The following is a 22,229-nucleotide window of genomic DNA, read 5'->3' as shown; positions in this document are numbered from 1 at the left end:
ACAGCCGACCCTCCTGCCTGTTTGTCTCCCAGCCCCACGCCTCACCTGGAGTGGAAGCGGAAGGATGGCAACCTCCCTGCCGCGAGGGCCTCGCTGCAGAGCTACAGGAAGCTGCTGCGCATCGAGAACGTGGTGGAGAGCGACGATGGGGAGTACCAGTGCACGGCCAGCAACGACCAGGGCAAGGCAACACACACCTTCACCGTCACCGTGCAGGGTAATGACTCTCACTCGGGGTAATAACTCTCACCGTGCAGGGTAATGACTCTCACTCGGGGTAATAACTCTCACCGTGCAGGGTAATGACTCTCACTCGGGGTAATAACTCCCTCACTGGGCAGGGTAATGACTCACTCGGGGTAATAACTCTCTCACTGGGCAATACTCTCACACGGGGTAATAACGCACTCACTGGGCAATACTCTCACTCGGGGTAATAACTCTCTCACTGGGCAATACTCTCACTTGGGGTAATACTCTCACTCGGGGTAATAACTCCCTCACTGGGCAATACTCTCACTCGGGGTAATAACTCTCTCACTGGGCAGTACTCTCACTCGGGGTAATAACTCTCACTGGGCAATACTCACACATGGGGTAATACTCTCACTCGGGGTAATAAATCCCTCACTGGGCAATACTCTCACTCGGGGTAATAACTCCCTCACTGGGCAGTACTCTCACTCGGGGTAATAACTCCCTCACTGGGCAGTACTCTCACTCGGGGTAATAACTCTCTCACTGGGCAGTACTCTCACTCGGGGTAATAAATCCCTCACTGGGCAGTACTCTCACTCAGGGTAATAACTCCCTCACTGGGCAGTACTCTCACTCGGGGTAATAACTCCCTCACTGGGCAGTACTCTCACTCGGGGTAATAACTCTCACTGGGCAATACTCACACATGGGGTAATACTCTCACTCGGGGTAATAAATCCCTCACTGGGCAATACTCTCACTCGGGGTAATAACTCCCTCACTGGGCAGTACTCTCACTCGGGGTAATAACTCCCTCACTGGGCAGTACTCTCACTCGGGGTAATAACTCCCTCACTGGGCAGTACTCACACTTGGGGTAATAATCCCCCACACTGGGCAATACTCTCACTCGGGGTAATAACTCCCTCACTGGGCAGTACTCTCACTCGGGGTAATAACTCCCTCACTGGGCAGAGTAATTACTCTCACTCGGGGTAATAACTCCCTCACTGGGCAGTACTCTCACTCGGGGTAATAACTCCCTCACTGGGCAATACTCTCACTCGGGGTAATAACTCCCTCACTGGGCAATACTCTCACTCGGGGCAATACTCTCACTCGGGGTAATAACTCCCTCACTGGGCAGTACTCTCACTCGGGGTAATAACACACTCACTGGGCAATACTCTCACACAAACTGGGTGACTCTCAATAGGCAATACTCACACACACTAAGACACTCACACATGTGCACAAACTCTGAGTATGCCATGCTGTGTCTTGTCAGCTGCCCCCTACTGGACACGTGTGCCCGAGAGCGGTCTGTATGCGCCAGGGGAGACAATGCGCCTGGACTGTGAGGCTGAAGGAATCCCCACTCCCACCGTGCGCTGGAGGATGAATGGGCAGTGGCTGGATGGTGAGTGTATCTTTAAATCTGTGCTACACTCTGCTACTGTGTCCCGACTGTACACGCCGCACTCTGACACGCTGGAGACCGCTGTCCCGACTGTACACGCCTCACCCTGACACGCTGGAGACCGCTGTCCCGACTGTACACGCCGCACTCTGACACGCTGGAGACCGCTGTCCCGACTACACGCCGCACTCTGACACGCTGGAGACCGCTGTCCCGACTGTACACGCCGCACTCTGACACGCTGGACAGTACTAGCGCAGAAGCTCCAATTGTCCTCTCATTGTACATGTACTCTGGCCTGCATATGCATCATGACACCTGTGTCCCATGCTGTTGCAGAGATAGAGAAGGACGATCGCCGCCGTGTGGAAGGGGGCACCCTGATCCTGACGGACGTGCAGTTCGGGGACACAGCTGTCTTCCAGTGCGAGGCCAGCAACATACATGGCACCATCCTCACCAACACATATACCCACATCATCAGTAAGTGCTTTTCATCCCCAACTCTCTCTTTGCATTAATGCGTTAATATCTGGTGTGTTAATGATGCTCTGTGTGAGGAGGAGAGATCTGGTGTGTTAGTGATGCTCTGTGTGAGGAGGAGGGATCTGGTGTGTTAGTGATGCTCTGTGTGAGGAGGAGAGATCTGGTGTGTTAGTGATGCTCTGTGTGAGGAGGAGAGATCTGGTGTGTTAGTGATGCTCTGTGTGAGGAGGAGGGATCTGGTGTGTTAGTGATGCTCTGTGTGAGGAGGAGAGATCTGGTGTGTTAGTGATGCTCTGTGTGAGGAGGAGAGATCTGGTGTGTTAGTGATGCTCTGTGTGAGGAGGAGGGATCTGGTGTGTTAGTGATGCTCTGTGTGAGGAAGAGAGATCTGGTGTGTTAGTGATGCTCTGTGTGAAGAAGAGAGATCTGGTGTGTTAGTGATGCTCTGTGTGAGGAGGAGAGATCTGGTGTGTTAGTGATGCTCTGTGTGAGGAGGAGGGATCTGGTGTGTTAGTGATGCTCTGTGTGAGGAGGAGGGATCTGGTGTGTTAGTGATGCTCTGTGTGAGGAAGAGAGATCTGGTGTGTTAGTGATGCTCTGTGTGAGGAGGAGAGATCTGGTGTGTTAGTGATGCTCTGTGTGAGGAGGAGGGATCTGGTGTGTTAGTGATGCTCTGTGTGAGGAAGAGAGATCTGGTGTGTTAGTGATGCTCTGTGTGAGGAGGAGAGATCTGGTGTGTTAGTGATGCTCTGTGTGAGGAGGAGAGATCTGGTGTGTTAGTGATGCTCTGTGTGAGGAGGAGAGATCTGGTGTGTTAGTGATGCTCTGTGTGAGGAGGAGAGATCTGGTATGTTAGTGATGCTCTATGTGAGGAGGAGAGATCTGGTGTGTTAGTGATGTCCTTTGTCAGTTATTGGATGATTGAGTTGATGGTTGGCTGGTGAGGGAATTGGTGGTTTTGTTTTAATGTAGCTGTATAATTAGTTTTTAGAAAGTGGGAGTAAGACCCAAACACTTGTTCCCACTATTTTCCACCTCTCCAGACCTGCCACCCCAGATCCTGACAGAGAGCGGCCAGTTGTACCAGCTGACGGAGGGGCAGAACGCCTACCTGCCCTGCCACGCCTTCGGCTCCCCGAGCCCCCGGCTCATCTGGTGAGGAGGCGGGGCACAGAGACGAGGGCTATAGTGCACAAGAATAACATTTGATCAAAAATTGTTTGATAAAATTGTTGATAAAACATTTTTTTATCCAAATACTCCCATTTTACACATCATGTTTAGTGTATTTCTTAGTGTGTCACTGTGTCAGTGTGTTGAAGTGTGTCTGATTGTGTACTACAGTGTGAGCTGTTTTGTGTTTCAGGGAACTTAAGGGAGAGTCTGTTCTCTCGAACCAGCGCGTGTCCCAGTTCACTGATGGGGCACTGAATATCTCGGACGTCGTGCGGGAAGACGGTGGACTGTACATCTGCAGGGTGGAGAACTTCAACATCAGCATCAATGCCACCCTGGAAGTGTTCAGTAAGACGACCTGGTGCAACTGTACACTGCTGTACACACGCTGTTATACACAGAGCTGTACAGCAGTGTGTGTATTAACCCCTCTGTCTCAGTACAGTGTGTGTGTGTACAGCAGTGTGTGTATTAACCCCTCTGTCTCAGTGCAATGTGTGTGTACAGCAGCGTGTGTATTAACCCCTCTGTCTCAGTGCAGCGTGTGTGTACAGCAGTGTGTGTATTAACCCCTCTGTCTCAGTACAGTGTGTGTGTGTACAGCAGTGTGTGTATTAACCCCTCTGTCTCAGTGCAATGTGTGTGTACAGCAGCGTGTGTATTAACCCCTCTGTCTCAGTGCAGCGTGTGTGTACAGCAGTGTGTGTATTAACCCCTCTGTCTCAGTACAGTGTGTGTGTGTACAGCAGTGTGTGTATTAACCCCTCTGTCTCAGTACAGTGTGTGTGTGTACAGCAGTGTGTGTATTAACCCCTCTGTCTCAGTGCAGTGTGTGTACAGCAGTGTGTGTATTAACCCGTGTCTCAGTGCAGTGTGTGTGTACAGCAGTGTGTGTATTAACCCCTCTGTCTCAGTACAGTGTGTGTGTGTACAGCAGTGTGTATTAACCCCTGTGTCTCAGTACAGCGTGTGTGTACAGCAGTGTGTGTATTAACCCCTCTGTCTCAGTGCAGTGTGTGTATTAACCCCTCTGTCTCATTGCAGTGTGTGTTTACAGCAGTGTGTGTATTAACCCCTCTGTCTCAGTGCAGTGTGTGTGTACAGCAGTGTGTGTATTAACCCCTCTGTCTCAGTGCAGTGTGTGTGTTAACCCCTCTGTCTCAGTGCAGTGTGTGTGTACAGCAGTGTGTGTATTAACCCCTCTGTCTCAGTGCAGTGTGTGTGTACAGCAGTGTGTGTATTAACCCCTCTGTCTCAGTGCAGTCTGTGTATTAACCCCTCAGTCTCAGCGCAGTGTGTGTATTAACCCCTCTCCTTGCTCCTCTCTCTCCCAGACAGAACAGAGTTTGAAGAGGTCCCCACTCCTCTGTTGCTGCAGCCTGGAGAAAAAGCGACGTTTCACTGTGTCGCCCGAGGAGACCCCTTGTTTGAACCTCCGCAGATCATGTGGCGCAAGAACGGCAGGAAGATCTTCAGCTCAGACGACAGCGACAAGTGAGGAGATCTGGTTGACCGACAGGGAGGGCGAGAGGGCTGGTGACCCCGCTGACCGACAGGGAGGAGAGAGGGCTGACCGACAGGGAGGGCGAGAGGGCTGGTGACCCCGCTGACCGACAGGGAGGGCGAGAGGGCTGGTGACCCCGCTGACCGACAGGGAGGAGAGAGGGCTGACCGACAGGGAGGGCAAGAGGGCTGGTGACCCTGCTGACCGACAGGGAGGAGAGAGGGCTGACCGACAGGGAGGGCAAGAGGGCTGGTGACCCCGCTGACCGACAGGGAGGAGAGAGGGCTGACCGACAGGGAGGGCGAGAGGGCTGGTGACCCCGCTGACCGACAGGGAGGGCGAGAGGGCTGGTGACCCCGCTGACCGACAGGGAGGAGAGAGGGCTGACCGACAGGGAGGGCAAGAGGGCTGGTGACCCTGCTGACCGACAGGGAGGAGAGAGGGCTGACCGACAGGGAGGGCAAGAGGGCTGGTGACCCTGCTGACCGACAGGGAGGGCGAGAGGGCTGGTGACCCTGCTGACCGACAGGGAGGAGAGAGGGCTGGTGACCCCGCTGACCGACAGGGAGGAGAGAGGGCTGACCGACAGGGAGGGCAAGAGGGCTGGTGACCCCGCTGACCGACAGGGAGGAGAGAGGGCTGACCGACAGGGAGGGCAAGAGGGCTGGTGACCCTGCTGACCGACAGGGAGGGCGAAGAGGGCTGGTGACCCTGCTGACCGACAGGGAGGGCGAGAGGGCTGGTGACCCCGCTGACCGACAGGGAGGATAGAGGGCTGGTGACCCCGCTGACCGACAGGGAGGGCGAGAGGGCTGGTGACCCTGCTGACCGACAGGGAGGAGAGAGGGCTGACCGACAGGGAGGGCGAGAGGGCTGGTGACCCTGCTGACCGACAGGGAGGAGAGAGGGCTGACCGACAGGGAGGGCGAGAGGGCTGGTGACCCCGCTGACCGACAGGGAGGAGAGAGGGCTGACCGACAGGGAGGAGAGAGGGCTGGTGACCCCGCTGACCAACAGGGAGGAGAGAGGGCTGACCGACAGGGAGGGCAAGAGGGCTGGTGACCCCGCTGACCGACAGGGAGGAGAGAGGGCTGACCGACAGGGAGGGCGAGAGGGCTGGTGACCCTGCTGACCGACAGGGAGGAGAGAGGGCTGACCGACAGGGAGGGCGAGAGGGCTGGTGACCCCGCTGACCGACAGGGAGGGCGAGAGGGCTGGTGACCCTGCTGACCGACAGGGAGGGAGAGAGGGCTGGTGACCCCGCTGACCGACAGGGAGGGCGAGAGGGCTGGTGACCCCGCTGACCGACAGGGAGGAGAGAGGGCTGACCGACAGGGAGGGCGAGAGGGCTGACCGACAGGGAGGGAGAGAGGGCTGGTGACCCCGCTGACCGACAGGGAGGGCGAGAGGGCTGGTGACCCCGCTGACCGACAGGGAGGGCGAGAGGGCTGGTGACCCCGCTGACCGACAGGGAGGAGAGAGGGCTGGTGACCCCGCTGACCGACAGGGAGGGCGAGAGGGCTGGTGACCCCGCTGACCGACAGGGAGGATAGAGGGCTGGTGACCCCGCTGACCGACAGGGAGGGCGAGAGGGCTGGTGACCCTGCTGACCGACAGGGAGGGCGAGAGGGCTGGTGACCCCGCTGACCGACAGGGAGGGCGAGAGGGCTGGTGACCCCGCTGACCGACAGGGAGGAGAGAGGGCTGACCGACAGGGAGGGCAAGAGGGCTGGTGACCCTGCTGACCGACAGGGAGGAGAGAGGGCTGACCGACAGGGAGGGCAAGAGGGCTGGTGACCCTGCTGACCGACAGGGAGGGCGAGAGGGCTGGTGACCCTGCTGACCGACAGGGAGGAGAGAGGGCTGGTGACCCCGCTGACCGACAGGGAGGAGAGAGGGCTGACCGACAGGGAGGGCAAGAGGGCTGGTGACCCCGCTGACCGACAGGGAGGAGAGAGGGCTGACCGACAGGGAGGGCAAGAGGGCTGGTGACCCTGCTGACCGACAGGGAGGGCGAAGAGGGCTGGTGACCCTGCTGACCGACAGGGAGGGCGAGAGGGCTGGTGACCCCGCTGACCGACAGGGAGGATAGAGGGCTGACCGACAGGGAGGGCGAGAGGGCTGACCGACAGGGAGGGAGAGAGGGCTGGTGACCCCGCTGACCGACAGGGAGGGCGAGAGGGCTGGTGACCCCGCTGACCGACAGGGAGGGCGAGAGGGCTGGTGACCCCGCTGACCGACAGGGAGGAGAGAGGGCTGGTGACCCCGCTGACCGACAGGGAGGGCGAGAGGGCTGGTGACCCCGCTGACCGACAGGGAGGAGAGAGGGCTGACCGACAGGGAGGGAGAGAGGGCTGACCGACAGGGAGGATAGAGGGCTGGTGACCCCGCTGACCGACAGGGAGGGCGAGAGGGCTGGTGACCCCGCTGACCGACAGGGAGGATAGAGGGCTGGTGACCCCGCTGACCGACAGGGAGGGCGAGAGGGCTGGTGACCCTGCTGACCGACAGGGAGGAGAGAGGGCTGACCGACAGGGAGGGCGAGAGGGCTGGTGACCCTGCTGACCGTCAGGGAGGAGAGAGGGCTGACCGACAGGGAGGGCGAGAGGGCTGGTGACCCCGCTGACCGACAGGGAGGAGAGAGGGCTGGTGACCCTGCTGACCGACAGGGAGGAGAGAGGGCTGACCGACAGGGAGGGCGAGAGGGCTGGTGACCCCGCTGACCGACAGGGAGGGAGAGAGGGCTGGTGACCCCGCTGACCGACAGGGAGGAGAGAGGGCTGGTGACCCTGCTGACCGACAGGGAGGAGAGAGGGCTGACCGACAGGGAGGAGAGAGGGCTGGTGACCCCGCTGACCGACAGGGAGGGCGAGAGGGCTGGTGACCCCGCTGACCGACAGGGAGGGCGAGAGGGCTGACCGACAGGGAGGGCGAGAGGGCTGGTGACCCCGCTGACCGACAGGGAGGGCGAGAGGGCTGGTGACCCCGCTGACCGACAGGGAGGATAGAGGGCTGGTGACCCCGCTGACCGACAGGGAGGGCGAGAGGGCTGGTGACCCTGCTGACCGACAGGGAGGAGAGAGGGCTGACCGACAGGGAGGGCGAGAGGGCTGGTGACCCTGCTGACCGACAGGGAGGAGAGAGGGCTGACCGACAGGGAGGGCGAGAGGGCTGGTGACCCTGCTGACCGTCAGGGAGGAGAGAGGGCTGACCGACAGGGAGGGCGAGAGGGCTGGTGACCCCGCTGACCGACAGGGAGGAGAGAGGGCTGACCGACAGGGAGGGCAAGAGGGCTGGTGACCCTGCTGACCGACAGGGAGGAGAGAGGGCTGACCGACAGGGAGGGCGAGAGGGCTGGTGACCCTGCTGACCGACAGGGAGGGCGAGAGGGCTGGTGACCCCGCTGACCGACAGGGAGGAGAGAGGGCTGACCGACAGGGAGGGCGAGAGGGCTGGTGACCCCGCTGACCGACAGGGAGGAGAGAGGGCTGACCGACAGGGAGGGCGAGAGGGCTGGTGACCCTGCTGACCGACAGGGAGGGCGAGAGGGCTGACCGACAGGGAGGGAGAGAGGGCTGGTGACCCCGCTGACCGACAGGGAGGGCGAGAGGGCTGGTGACCCCGCTGACCGACAGGGAGGGCGAGAGGGCTGGTGACCCTGCTGACCGACAGGGAGGAGAGAGGGCTGACCGACAGGGAGGGAGAGAGGGCTGGTGACCCCGCTGACCGACAGGGAGGGCGAGAGGGCTGGTGACCCCGCTGACCGACAGGGAGGAGAGAGGGCTGACCGACAGGGAGGGAGAGAGGGCTGGTGACCCCGCTGACCGACAGGGAGGGCGAGAGGGCTGGTGACCCCGCTGACCGACAGGGAGGGCGAGAGGGCTGGTGACCCCGCTGACCGACAGGGAGGAGAGAGGGCTGGTGACCCCGCTGACCGTCAGGGAGGAGAGAGGGCTGACCAACAGGGAGGAGGGCTGCGGTAGTGCCGTGTGTGTTGTGCTGGGTGATGCATGTGTTGGGTGGGCAGTGCTCTGTGGTGTGGGCTGGGCTGTAACGGTGTGGCGGCCTTGTTGTGTGTCCAGGTACACCTTTACGAAAAGGTCCCTGATAGTGACGGACGTGGAGCCGGCCGACATAGGTGTGTACACCTGTGTTGCCATGGGGAAGCTGGACACCATTGAGGCCAGTGCAATGCTGACCGTTGTGGGTAAGATATCGTTGACTCTCCGACTGGAGTGTTTGAACGTGTTTATTCATGTTCTGTTTCTTTCATTACTAATGGGATTTTAGAAGAGAGGTTTAATCTCAACAGATCTCAGGGGGGGTGCTGTGCTGTGAGAGGGAAAGAGAAAGGGCTTTTGCCTTGTTTATGTATAGTGGTTTATTCCTGACGTTTTGATCAATTGAAAACTATGAACATGTGAAAAAAGTCTCTCTCTCTCTGACAGACTACCCAGATCCCCCCTATGCTCTACAGTTGTCAGACCCACAAAGCCTGAGTGTGAGGCTGAGCTGGACACCTGGAGACAACCACAACAGCCCCATGCAGGGTGAGGCTCGCCTGGAGGCACACACACCTGAGTAACACCTGGACATACACACATGAGCAACACCTGAAGATTCACACACCTAGAAACACACACACCTAAGAACACCTGGACATAAACACACCTGAACAACACCTGGACATACACACACCTACATATATACACACCTGAGTGACACCTGGACATACATATACCTGGAGATACACATATCTAGAGATACACACACCTGAGCAACACCTACAGATATACACACCTGAGTAACACCTGGACATACACACATGAGCAACACCTGAAGATTCACACACCTGCAGATATACACATCTGAGCAACACCTGAAGATTCACACACCTGCAGATATACACACCTGAGCAACATCTGAAGATTCACACAGCTAGAAACACACACACCTAAGAATACCTAGACATCAACACACCTGAACAACACCTGGACATACACACACCTACAGATATACACACCTGAGTGACACCTGGAGATACACACACCTGAGCAACACCTGGAGATACACATATCTAGAGATACAGTACACACACCTGAGCAGCACCTATAGATACACACACCTGAGCAATGCCTGAATATAGACACACCTAGAAACACACACACCTGGAGATACACACATCTGAGTGACACCTAGACATACACACTCAGAGGTACACACACCTGAGCAAATCTGGACATACACAAACCAGGAAATATACACATCTGGAGATACACACACAGTATATCACGCATGCAGCTGGATATACACACACCTGAGTGACATTTTGTAAAACACCTGGTTATATACTCACCTGAGTTACACCGTACAACACACACCTGGATATATACACACCTGAATGACACTGTACAACACACACCTGGATATATACACACCTGATTATAATGACACAGCGCCACAGTGTCCCAGCACTGATGTCCCTCTCTTCCCCCCTCCCGGTCTCTCAGAGTTCGTGGTGGAGTATGAGGAAGAGCGGACGGGCCAGGGCGTTTGGCACGAATTGACGAGAGTGCCAGGGGACTCGGCCAGCGCCTTCCTTGACCTGTGGCCCTTCTGCAAGAGCCGCTTCAGGGTCATCGCCATAAACAAGCTGGGCAAGGGCAAGCCCAGCGAGCCCTCGGACACCTACACCACGCCCCACGCTGGTGAGAGCTGGGATGTGCGATCTCGCAGAAGAGCATACTGTCCTTACCGGCTCTTTTCTGGGAATGCCTGATGAAACCAATTCGCCAGCTTTTTCATTTAGACAAAAGGGAATAATTGGGTTTTAAACAAATGTACGGGAAGGGTCAAAATCTAATCTGGCCTGTGTCTGAAATGGAATGTTTTCTATTTGAATTGAGTGAAACTCAATATTTGAATCTCAGGTTACCCCAGTGAAACTCCATATCCAAGTCATGAGTTACCCAATAAAGCTTTCTACTCAAATCGCAAGTTATATGATGTGCTTTGTGCAGATTTTATTAAAAACGAACAGGCCGCAGTGTGTCTGCTCTGAGGTAGTCAATGCCAATGTGCTGGAGAGCTAACTGCCCCTGTCTGTGTCACCAGCCCCTGACCGCAACCCCAGAGATGTCACAGGTGAAGGCACGTCCGCTGACAACATGGTGATAAGATGGAAGGTACAGCCCACCCCCCACCCCCCTCTCTCTCTCAATTCAATTCAGTTCAAGGTGCTTTATTAGCATGACCGATGGGTACAATCAGTGTTGCCAAAGCAAATAAAAATAATAAAATTCACATGGAACAAAACAAAAAGGAACAAGTAAGAGGTTTATTCCATTCTGAAAAGAGAAGAAAGATAACAACGTTTCGGCCTTGGAATCTTCTTCAGGTGTGAGCTGAAGTATGAGGTGACCCTCACACCTGAAGAAGGCTCCACGGCCGAAACGTTGTGTTTTCTTTCTGCTCTTTTCAGCCTGGAATAAACCTATTGCTTGTTCCTTTACATATTGCAATGTGAGTGCGCACTGTTGTGCAGTGAGGGTATATTAGACGGCCATCTGATCTATAAATGTGCCGTGTGTACAAACGCCCATTCCCTCTCTCTAGGAGCAGATCGCAGTGCTCTGTGTGTGTTAAGCTCCCCTCACAGTGTACATGTGTGTTACCCCTCCTGCAGGACATGCCTGCGACAGAGCATGGAGCCCCTGGCTTTCAGTACAAGGTGATGTGGAGGCAGGCCTCGGGGGAGGAGCCCAAATGGCACGAGAACTTCACGGAGTCGCCCCACTTTGTGGTCACCAACACGCCCACCTTCACGGCCTATGAGATCAAAGTGCAGGCGGTCAATGACCTGGGCGAGGGTCCGCCTGCCTCTCCAGTGATCGGCTTCTCCGGAGAGGACAGTGAGTCAGCCTGCCCACAGGGGCAGTGTGTGTCTCTGTGTCTAACCCCAGTGTGTGCAAAGTGTGTGTCCCTGTGTCTGTCCCTACTGTGTGTCCCTGTGTCTGACCCCAGTGTGTGCGGAGTGTGTGTCCCTGTGTCTGACCCCAGTGTGTGCGGAGTGTGTGTCCCTGTGTCTGTCCCCACTGTGTGTCTGACCCCAGTGTGTGTGTGCAAAGTGTGTGTCCCTGTGTCTGACCCCAGATCTGTCCGTCTGTCTCCAGCTCCAGTGGAGGCCCCGATGAACGTGGGCGTGGAGATAGAGGACAGCACTACGATCAAGGTTGTGTGGTTCCAGGTGCCCGGAGAGAGTGTGAAGGGACACCTACTGGGGTACAAGGTATGGGGATTTCAGGATGACTGTATTACACTGCACAGACATCAACACAATCCACTGCATGTTGCCGTTCCCTTGCCTGAACCACTCTTCCTCTCCATTCCTATCCCTTTCCCATGCTCTCTCCTCCATCTTCACTCCTCTCCCTCTCTCTCCTCACTATCCTGCTCTCACATCTCTCTTCTGTCTCTTGCTTAAACTCCAACTCTCCCCTGCCCCCTTCTCTCTCGCAAATTTCAATTCTCTTCTCTTATCCCTCTGACTCCCCTCAATCCTCTCCTCATCCCACCTCCTCTCTCTCCCAACTCTCCCATCCCTCTCCCTCCCCTTCAATCCTCTCCTGTCCTCTCCTCTCTCCCCCAGATCTACCTGAAGAGGCTCGGAGGGGTGGAGGCCGGCTCTCGTAAGAAGCGCTTCTCCAGCAAGCGCGGGGCAGGTCACAAGGCTCCGCACGGGCCGGGGGGGCCCGACTTCAGGGTGGTGACGGTCAGCGGGGCGAAGGACTCGCAGGTGGTGAGCGGCCTGCGGCCCTACAGCCACTACACCGTCAACATGACCGTCTTCAACAAGATAGGAGAGGGGCCGCCCAGCGAACCGGTGGCCTTCAGCACTCCAGAGGGAGGTGAGAGGGAGGGAGGGGTACTGTCCGACGTCTTTATATTCCACTTGGGAATGGAGGTACAGTAGTCCAACATGTGCTATCTCCCATGACTTTAAAGTAGTAGCAGACCAGGCTTCTCTTCAGCCTGCTGTGCGTGATTATGAAGGCAGATGTAAGTAACCTCCGGAGGGCCCGAGCAGTGGTGCAGTTGTCCTTTGGTGCATCAGTGAAGGCCATAGCACACCTGGCTAATGTGTCATTTCATACAGCCGCATGGGTTTACTGTGTATGCGTCTTTGCGGACTGTGGCTGAAACCACAAGCGCAGGCAGCTGTAATGATCCCTTCTGGGGGCAAATCGGCCTGCTGTCGGGAGCTTTCTCTGTTTGAACTGGTAGTTCATTGTGTTGTCTGTGTGTTGCAGTGCCCAGCCCGCCTGTGTCGCTTCACTTCGACAGCCCAACAGAGACTTCTCTGACCCTGCACTGGGAGCCCCCTGCCCAGCCCAATGGCATACTGACTGGGTACATACTGCAGTACCAAAAACGTGAGTGTGCTGCTCTCACTTCCTTAAAATCCCCTTTCATCTTCCCCTCCTCCATGTCCCCCCTCCCCTCAATTACCCTCCCCTGTCTCCTCCCCTTCCCCTGAGTCTCCTCCTCCTCTCAATTACCCTCTCCCTGTCTCCTCCTCCTGAGTCTCCTCCTCCTCTCCATCACCCTCTCCCTGTCGCCTCCTCCTGAGTCTCTTCCTACTCCTCTCCATCACCCTCTCCCTGTCTCCTCCTCCTGAGTCTCCTCCTCCTCTCCATCACCCTCTCCCTGTCTCCTCCCCCTCTGAGTCTCCTCCCTCTCCATCACCCTCTCCCTGTCTCCTCCCCCTCTGAGTCTCCTCCTCCTCTCCATCACCCTCTCCCTGTCGCCTCCTCCTGAGTCTCTTCCTACTCCTCTCCATCACCCTCTCCCTGTCTCCTCCTCCTGAGTCTCCTCCTCCTCTCCATCACCCTCTCCCTGTCTCCTCCCCCTCTGAGTCTCCTCCCTCTCCATCACCCTCTCCCTGTCTCCTCCCCCTCTGAGTCTCCTCCCTCTCCATCACCCTCTCCCTGTCTCCTCCTCCTGAGTCTCTTCCTACTCCTCTCCATCACCCTCTCCCTGTCTCCTCCTCCTGAGTCTCTTCCTACTCCTCTCCATCACCCTCTCCCTGTCTCTTCCTCCTGAGTCTCTTCCTACTCCTCTCCATCACCCTCTCCCTGTCTCTTCCTCCTGAGTTTCCTCCTCCTCTCCATCACCCTCTCCCTGTCTCCTCCCTCTCCATCACCCTCTCCATGTCTCCTCCTCCTGAGTCTCCTCCTCCTCTCCATCACCCTCTCCCTGTCTCCTCCTCCTGAGTCTCCTCCTCCTCTCCATCACCCTCTCCCTGTCTCCTCCCCCTCTGAGTCTCCTCCCTCTCCATCACCCTCTCCCTGTCTCCTCCCCTTCTCCATTATCCTCTCCCTATCTCCTCCTCTGAGTCTCCTCTCCTTCTCCATTACCCTCCCGTTGCCTGTGTCTCCTCCCCCCCTTTATGACCCCTTTAGATCCCCTGTCTCTTCCCTTCCCCTGTGTCTCCTGTCCTGTCCCTCCTGCCAGTGGTCATTAACCCTCCTCCCCTCTCTGTCTCACAGTCCTGGACAGTGAGGTTGGCGAGATGGCAGTGAGCCACTACCAGTCGCCGCTCGTCAGCAACGTGACGCTGACGGGGCTGGACCGCGAGTGCACGTACCGCTTCTACCTGCGGGCGACCACGGCCACCGGGGAGGGGGAGCCCATCATCCGCGACGCCGCCACCTTGCTGGAAGGAGGTGAGGCGCAGCCGGGCGACGCAGGCCAGATCTGAGACAAGCACCCGCGGGAATTAACCCCCCTCCCTCTCACTCCCTCTTACCTGCCACCCTCAGGGCCTCCTGCCAATATCAGCTTCTCTGCGGGCAAGACCTTCGCGAACTTCACCTGGGTGTCGGGGGAGAGGTACCGCAACGTCGACTTCCACATCCACTTCCTGAACAAGAACGGTGAGAGGGGAGGGAGAGGGACTCCAGTTCATGGCTGATAATTGTTTTCTTTATTAATCCTGGCATTGAAGTGACCCGGGGGCCCCCATCGTCGCTCAGCCGGTTCAATTTATGGACATGAAAGCAGGCTGAGCTTGGCGACTTGCGGGTTCGAGCCTGGGTCAAGTCACTGGCCGGCTGTGACCGGGACGCCCTGCGCAGAGGTGCTCAGTCAGAGGGCGGGGTGGGATTAGTCAGCAGGGCTCTCTCGGTGACACAGCGACCCCTGTGGCCTCCCTGCAGGCAGAGCTGTGGCTAACTTATAGACCTCTCCTTCAGTCTCCTCCAATCAGAGCTGATCCTCCAATAGGGGGTGGTGCTGTGGGTGAGGGACAAGCCTTTCCACCAATCAGAACTGATCCTCCAGTGGAGGGGGCGGTGTTAGTCTGACTTCCTTGTTGCCCCCTGCGTAAGGTCATGGGGGTCATGTGTGAGAGCCGACATGCGGAAAATGCCCAAGTGGAGATTCCGATTCCACTGGGTGTAACAAAAATAACTGGTGACTTTAAACTTGGTTTAAAAATGTAAACGGTTTGTGCATTCAGGCTTCGCAAAAGGGCCGGGGTGGAGTGGGAGGGGGGCTAAATCTTCACTGCGCTTTGTGAAAATCTTTGATTTTCAAGCCTTAATGCTTTATGGCTGTGCTCTTAAATGCAAAGGCTGAGAACTGTGTTTGGGACACTTTAAACAGATGGGTAAGTTAGCGCAAGCCCTGTGCAGCTGAGCGGCGTGTGGGAGCAGCATGTCAAACTGTCATTGTCGTGCAGGTCAGGACCCATGGAAGGTGTCGGAGAAGGTGAACTCCAGCCAGGCCTTCTACCAGCTGCAGGGGCTGCACCCTGGCTCCCAGTACCGACTGAAGTTCATCTCCCGCAACAACACCTTCTGGGAGACAGAGATCCAGACGGAGGGGCCTGGTGAGACTTTCGGCCGGTCGGCCGGGCGATCAATGAGTCAGCCGGATCGATGCATGAGTAAATCATGACAGGAGAGGACCAGGCCGTGCTGTGTCACTGGCCAGCGGGACCAGGATTCTCACAGGGCAGCGCAGCAGTAGGGTCGGCCAGAGCACATGGAGGCACATGGAGGCTCGTAGGGACGTCAGCGAGGGCCCCAGTCAGCACACACTTGTGCCAGGAGGATCCACGCTCCGCAGTCCACCCCCCTCCTCCGCCAGCCTGGGGGCAGGAGGACCGAGGGCTGGGGGCGTGCCTTCCTCCAAAACACACGCCTGTCGGAGCCCTTCGCCAGTTTTCACCACCTGGGGGTAGCGCTGCGGCTCTCGCCGACGACGCTGCAAGGTGCAAGCGAGTCACAAGGGGGCGCAGTTTCAGGACAGCCTCACAGCCGTGCTCAGCCCATGCCGGATCGCGGTGATGTGTCGGCGCACTCCAGACTCACTGCGGCAGTGTCCCACACTCCGCCAGGGCGCTGAGAGAGCAGATTTGCAGCCCCTCGGGTTGCTGTGCGAGCAGCCACAGTCTGCCCAGGTCAAGCACGGAGAAGAGCAGGGCCACACTCCGCTGTCTGAGTCCCCCAGTAACTTCCTGCTGCCTCAGACCGGCCAGACCCGTACTGCCAGAACACAGTGGTCCCATGCTACAGCTGTATTTAAAGATGCCTAGAATGTGGTCTTCCTGTATATCCAGTTTCTCCGTTCCTCTCTCTAATAGTGTTGAGACTCCATGATGTTAAGAGACTGACTCTTTCTCCCTCCCTCTCCTTCCCCTCCTCTCCCTCAGGGCCCCTGGAGGAACGTGGGGGCTTTGCGACTCAGGGCTGGTTCATTGGGCTCATTAGCGCCATTGTGCTGCTTCTGCTGGTTCTGCTGATCCTCTGTTTCATTAAGAGGAGCAAAGGGGGCAAGTACTCAGGTACACAGCCACATGACATTGACACAGACCTGATAGAGCCACACGGCATGATACAGACTCAAGGTACTGTCACAGCACTGACGGAGCCATACGGCATGATACAGACTCAAGGTACTGTCACAGCACTGATACAGCCACAGGTTACTGACACACCTACATGACACTGGCACAGTACTGGCACATAGTGACACAGCCACACGTTGACACCGACAAAGATAGATATGACACAGACACAACACTGATACCACCACACAGCACTGACTCTACAGACACTGACCTTGTCTGTTCTCTGTCTGCAGTGAAGGACAAGGAAGAGGCCCATGTGGACTCGGAGGCTCGACCCATGAAGGATGAGACGTTTGGGGAGTACAGGTGAGACTGGCTATTACACCACTGAGCTCTGTGCTTACAGGCCTGTAGTTGGCCTAACCAGGTTCCAGCTGCCTTTGTACTGAGCATGTGCAGGCAGTGGGGTCCTCAGTCCCCACCCATGAGCTTGGCTGAGCACTGTGATTGGCTGAGCCAGGCTCCAGCTGCGTGCGCACTGAGCATGTGCAGGCAGTAGGGTCCTCAGTTTCCACCCATGAGAGTTTTCAGCAGCCACCCTAGTGAGTCTACTGTCACAGCTGCTGCTCATGACACAGAATGGGGCTCTAGAAGTTGATGGCTAAGGGTATTTTTTTTAAATACTGCTTTTTCTAACATCATAGCATCAGTTCATGTCTGTTTTAATGCTCTTGTTTTACTAACATCGCTTTCTCCCTCGCACCCTTGTTCACTGGCTCTTGCTCTCTTGTTCACAACGCTGTTCCTCTGGGTGGCAGATCCCTGGAGAGGTATGCAATGTGTTGCCTGCCTGTCAGCATGTCAGCTATGACTTTTACAAGGGGTGATTGTGTGTGGTGTGTTAGTGCTCAGCAGTGTGTGTATTAACCCCTCTGTCTCAGTGCAGTGTGTGTGTACAACAGTGTGTATATTAACCCCTCTGTCTCAGTGCAGTGTGTGTGTACAGCAGTGTGTGTATTAACCCCTCTGTCTCAGTGCAGCGTGTGTGTACAGCAGTGTGTGTATTAACCCCTCTGTCTCAGTGCAGTGTGTGTATACAGCAGTGTGTGTATTAACCCCTCTGTCTCAGTGCAGTGTGTGTATTAACCCCTCTGTCTCAGTTCAGTGTGTGTATTAACCCCTCTGTCTCAGTGCAGTGTGTGTGTACAGCAGTGTGTGTATTAACCCCTCTGTCTCAGTGCAGTGTGTGTGTACAGCAGTGTGTGTATTAACCCCTCTGTCTCAGTGCAGTGTGTGTATTAAGCCTCCTCCTCTGCCCCTCCCTCTCTCAGTGACAATGAAGAGAAGCAGTCCTCCGCCAGCCAGCCCTCTCTGAACGGTGACGTGAAGCCCCCAGGGAGTGACTACAGCCTGGCGGACTACGGCGACAGTGTCGACGCGCAGTTCAACGAGGACGGCTCCTTCATCGGGCAGTACAGCGGCCGGAGGGAAGGCCAGGGGCCTGGGGGCCACGACAGCTCGGGGGCCACGTCTCCTGTCAACCCCAACCATGTAGGGGTACCCCTGGAGTGAGGGACAGATGCCCTTGACTGAAGGACAGGCCGACAGACCGAGACGCTGACCAACGGACAGGCAGACACAGGAATTACTGTCTGATCTAACAGACACACTGACTATCTGAACAGCACTGGTCAGATACCCAGGTATACTGACTATCTGACCACTGCTGGACAGGTGTGCAGACATACCAACTATCTGACTGGCGCTCTACAGGCGTGCAGACACATTATCGACTATCTGACCGGTGCAGGACAGGAGCACAGACACACTGACTATCTGACTGGTGCTGGTCAGACACACTGACTATTTGACATCTGCAGGACAGGAGCACGGACACACGTACTATCTGACCAGTGCTGGTCAGACACACAGACATTCCAACTATCTGACTGGTGCTGGTCAGACACACAGACACACCGACTATCTGACCACTGCAGGACAGGACTGCAGACACACTGACTATCTGACTGGTGCTGGTCAGACACAGACACACCGACTATCTGACTGGTGCTGGAAAAGGGATGTAGACTGATGGAGACACAGGGAAATCGATATTAAAAAAACGAGGTTGAAAGATGGAGATGTAAGACATTCTAAAACACGGACACCTTGCTCCTCACAAAAGCAAGACTGCAGTCTGTAGGCCAATACACAGACTGAGACTCCTGTCCAGACTGACAGACACTCAGCATCCAGACAGACAGATCAACCTGCTGCATCTCATCAGATTAATGAAACTCCATTATTGTTTACAGATCTCACTGCTTGGGCCTTTTTCAAATGTGCTGTGTGCCTGCCCCCCTTGCCTCTAAGTTATGGTAACTCCCTAGTTTTGAGCACACAACACGAGAGGTTACAGCAAGATGATACAGTGAGAGAGAGAGAGAGCAGTTTACCAAGAATTCCCTACTCGGGATATACACAGTAGGACAGGAGACGCAGGGAGAGGGGAGAGAATCCCTGACTGGTAAATACAGACAGGAGACGCAGGGGGAGAGAGAGAGAGAGAGGTAACAGGTCAACAGGGCAGACGTGGTGACAGAAATGTGTTTCAAAAAGAGAGTTGTGTACAGAATCCTGGCATAAGGCAGTGAAGCACGGTAAACTCATTTTACCACTTCAATGGGGGCAGTGAAGCACGGTAAACTCACTTTACCACCGTAATAAGAGAGGTAAAGCATAGTAAACTCACTTTACCACAGAATAAGGAGCAGTAAAGCATGGTAAATCAATTTTACCACAATAATAAGTGCAGTAAAGGATGGGAAACCGAAATGTTTACCATCGTAATAAGAGCAGTAAAGTGTGGTATACCAGTTATACCACAGTACTAAGGGTAATGAATCACGAATAGGTTTTAGCAGTAGTAAGGGCAGTAAAACATGGTAAACCAGTTTTACCATTCATTCACAGGCAGAGCCTTGGTGCATTCCAAACCCTGGTGTAGGGAGTACGCGTTGTTGTTGTTATGTTTTTTTCTTACTTTTTGGACTCGGTCTCTTTCCGCGCTGGTGATGCGCCTGTGGAGGAGTCTTAGGGAGGGATTGTGCTTTCGTGCGTCTTGTCCGGACTGCTCTAGTCTGTGCAAGTCGTCTCTTCCCTACACGCCTACCCTCTCACTTTCTTCATCGCCAGCCTTGTTTCCTGGTTCCAGTGTCAAAATGCCTTAATTTTTTTTTTAAAACCGTTTCTGTTATTTTCCTTCATGTCAACCGCTCTGTGCACTTCGACCTCGGCCCATAATCTCATATCTTTGTACTTTTGTATTTTTTTTTTTTAAATTTGAATGGTGTATTTATAATGCATATCCTGCTCACCGTATGTACCAATACACGAGAGATATATATATATATCTATTACCATTATTTAATCTGTTGCCAGATCCTATACTGTGTGTGTCTGAGGCTTTGTGTAGCAATGTTGCTGTGCTGAACAATTGTGTCAGCCCCAGCTATACCAGGTTCACGTTTTTGACGCCAGGGCTTTACAGAAATGGTGTCTCTGGGGGGGTGGGGTGGGTGGTTGATTGTTAAGGTTCCCAGGCTGGTCCGTTGGGGTGGAGGAAGGCCTAGCGCCCCCTGGTGCTCAGAAGGGTTAGCCCCGCTGCACAGACCGATTTATCGCAGTGCATCATGGGACTATATTAATTTTTTTCCTGGTTCAACCCAAGAGCTGCTCTCCAGGTACACAGGGGTGGAGCAGGCTAAAGCTGTGCTGTCTCAGTCGGGGGGGGGGGGGGGTCACGAGTTGTGGTTGTGGGCGTCTGCCTTCCCAGATGAGGGCCAGAGCCAGTGGGGGCAGGATTCCCAGCAGGCATTTGGCAGGGAAGGGGTGTGAAACACACACCAGCCTGTCCGTGGTTTACAGGCAGGAGCTGTATAGATACAGCAATCACTTGTATCTATTTTCAAAAATAGGTTTGAAAGCAGGTGGGATCATTTCCTTTCTTGTGCAATTTCCCCCCCCGTGTCCAAGTTCTTGACTTGTTCTCCTCGTGAGAGCTGGTGCCCCACCCTGCCTGCACAGTGTCAGGCTGACTGACCAGCTGTAGCGATCGTCTGATTCCAGAGGTAAGATGCCCACAACCCAGCCATGACTCTGCACCAGGGCACCTTAAGGTATAAAACTCAACCTGCCTTAAAAAGGTTCCTGTACCCACAGGTCCCACCAAAGTGCTAGTCCCTCAGCGAGGCTCAGTTCAGGAGCAGCGGGGGGTGCTCTCTGGGCTGCTGTCCTCAAACCTCTGGTGCTGCAGTCTCTCGGGGGGGGCAGCCGAACAGTCTGGGAACACTGTGGTCAACACCATTTCCTGCGGTATCCCAGCATGCTCAGCTTCCAGCTGCATATACTACTCTCGCACCAAGAGAAGGCGCGCGAGGCTGGGAGCCAGCCCTGCTGGGAGCTATCCCAGAAGGTGGGTTAGCAAACTGTATCCCCACTGTAACGCTAAAAAAAAAATAAATAGTGCTTTCCGATTGAACGAGCATGTAAAAAAAAAAAAACCAAGGTGCAAACAGTTCACGAGAGTGGGAACAGCGCAAAATAGCTTTGGGAAACTGGGAACCAAGATCGACTTGCACTTTGGAGCCCGTGTCCGAAGTCCGATATGTGCCCAGGCAGTGAGGCGCTGAGCATGGCTGGGCTTGGGGAACAGGAAGAGTTGGGGTTGGGGGAAGAGCTCCTTCGTGAATGTAAATATAATCCCAAGAGATTGTGGAATAATGTCATTTTTTTTTAGCTGTTTTCTGCAAATGTTGAATTTGTTTTATTTTAAAAAAATATTTTGGAAGTGTTTATTTTTTTATTTGGCTGGTTTTTTTCCCTTTTTCATTTTGTATGTTGTTTGTAATTTGGCTGTTTTTAGCATTTAGGAAAAAAAATAGTCTCCATAGTTACTTTAGTGATAGACAACTTGCAAAAAAAAAGTAAAAAAATATGACTCGTTAGAAACTATTACAAATGAGAGCAAAAAAAGAATTTAAAAAAGAACTGATGCTACAATATTCCTGACAACTGCATTATCAGTGTATAAATATTCTTGTTTGGTATGTTATGTAATTCTCTCCCTTTCCTTTTTATATATAAATAACAAATGCAAAAAAAAAACAAAATATCAGCAAATATGAATAGGACTGATGACGAAGGCATCTGCAGCGTCTTTCTCAAGGGAGATGGAGGGTCCATTGACATTGTTCGTGCTTACTGCGTTTGCCGCGCTAACAAATGAATAAATAATGATTAAGCGACAACTGCGAGCCTCGCTGATTTCTTGTGAAAGAAGACAGGCTGTCTGTCCACGTCTGCCTTTTCCTGTCCGAGTCTCTGCGGCAGTCAGGACCATTGAGCCAGACCCACTCTTCCCAGTTACAGGCTCCCACTGCACGCATGCACGCACGTGTACAACCAGACTGCTGATTGCAACACACAATCTGCTCATCATACCTGGGTAAACTGCAATGGAAGAGGCACGTTAAAGCTTATGATCTTAAAAAAAAACATGAGGTGGACTTTTGGCTCTTCTCACCTACAGG

At 54.9% G+C, this 22,229-nt stretch overlaps 1 protein-coding gene across 3 annotated transcripts in view; it reads left to right on the top strand.

The window, feature by feature from the left end:
* Positions 1-21,947, top strand: part of l1cama (L1 cell adhesion molecule, paralog a) — a 69,410-nt gene extending 47,463 nt beyond the window's left edge. For all 3 annotated transcript variants that reach the window (XM_088937268.1, XM_088937277.1, XM_088937258.1), the window contains 20 exons: positions 33-217; positions 1,487-1,618; positions 1,958-2,101; positions 3,148-3,259; positions 3,471-3,628; positions 4,615-4,774; positions 8,867-8,991; positions 9,233-9,334; positions 10,295-10,492; positions 10,899-10,969; positions 11,470-11,695; positions 11,957-12,072; positions 12,433-12,691; positions 13,094-13,216; positions 14,333-14,509; positions 14,606-14,719; positions 15,526-15,675; positions 16,501-16,632; positions 16,932-17,004; positions 17,970-21,947. In XM_088937268.1, the coding sequence (XP_088793394.1) occupies positions 33-217; positions 1,487-1,618; positions 1,958-2,101; positions 3,148-3,259; positions 3,471-3,628; positions 4,615-4,774; positions 8,867-8,991; positions 9,233-9,334; positions 10,295-10,492; positions 10,899-10,969; positions 11,470-11,695; positions 11,957-12,072; positions 12,433-12,691; positions 13,094-13,216; positions 14,333-14,509; positions 14,606-14,719; positions 15,526-15,675; positions 16,501-16,632; positions 16,932-17,004; positions 17,970-18,210 (2,998 nt within the window). In that variant the 3' untranslated portion in view covers positions 18,211-21,947. The remainder of the gene's footprint in view (positions 1-32; positions 218-1,486; positions 1,619-1,957; positions 2,102-3,147; positions 3,260-3,470; positions 3,629-4,614; positions 4,775-8,866; positions 8,992-9,232; positions 9,335-10,294; positions 10,493-10,898; positions 10,970-11,469; positions 11,696-11,956; positions 12,073-12,432; positions 12,692-13,093; positions 13,217-14,332; positions 14,510-14,605; positions 14,720-15,525; positions 15,676-16,500; positions 16,633-16,931; positions 17,005-17,969) is intronic.
* Positions 21,948-22,229: the final 282 nt, after the last annotated feature.

This window comes from Atractosteus spatula, chromosome 2, assembly GCF_055471065.1.
Source record: "Atractosteus spatula isolate fAtrSpa1 chromosome 2, fAtrSpa1.hap1, whole genome shotgun sequence".
Classification (NCBI taxonomy): Eukaryota; Metazoa; Chordata; class Actinopteri; order Semionotiformes; family Lepisosteidae; genus Atractosteus; species Atractosteus spatula.
Note: the sequence above shows the minus strand (reverse complement) of the source record. Positions and strands in the feature narration are given on the sequence as shown.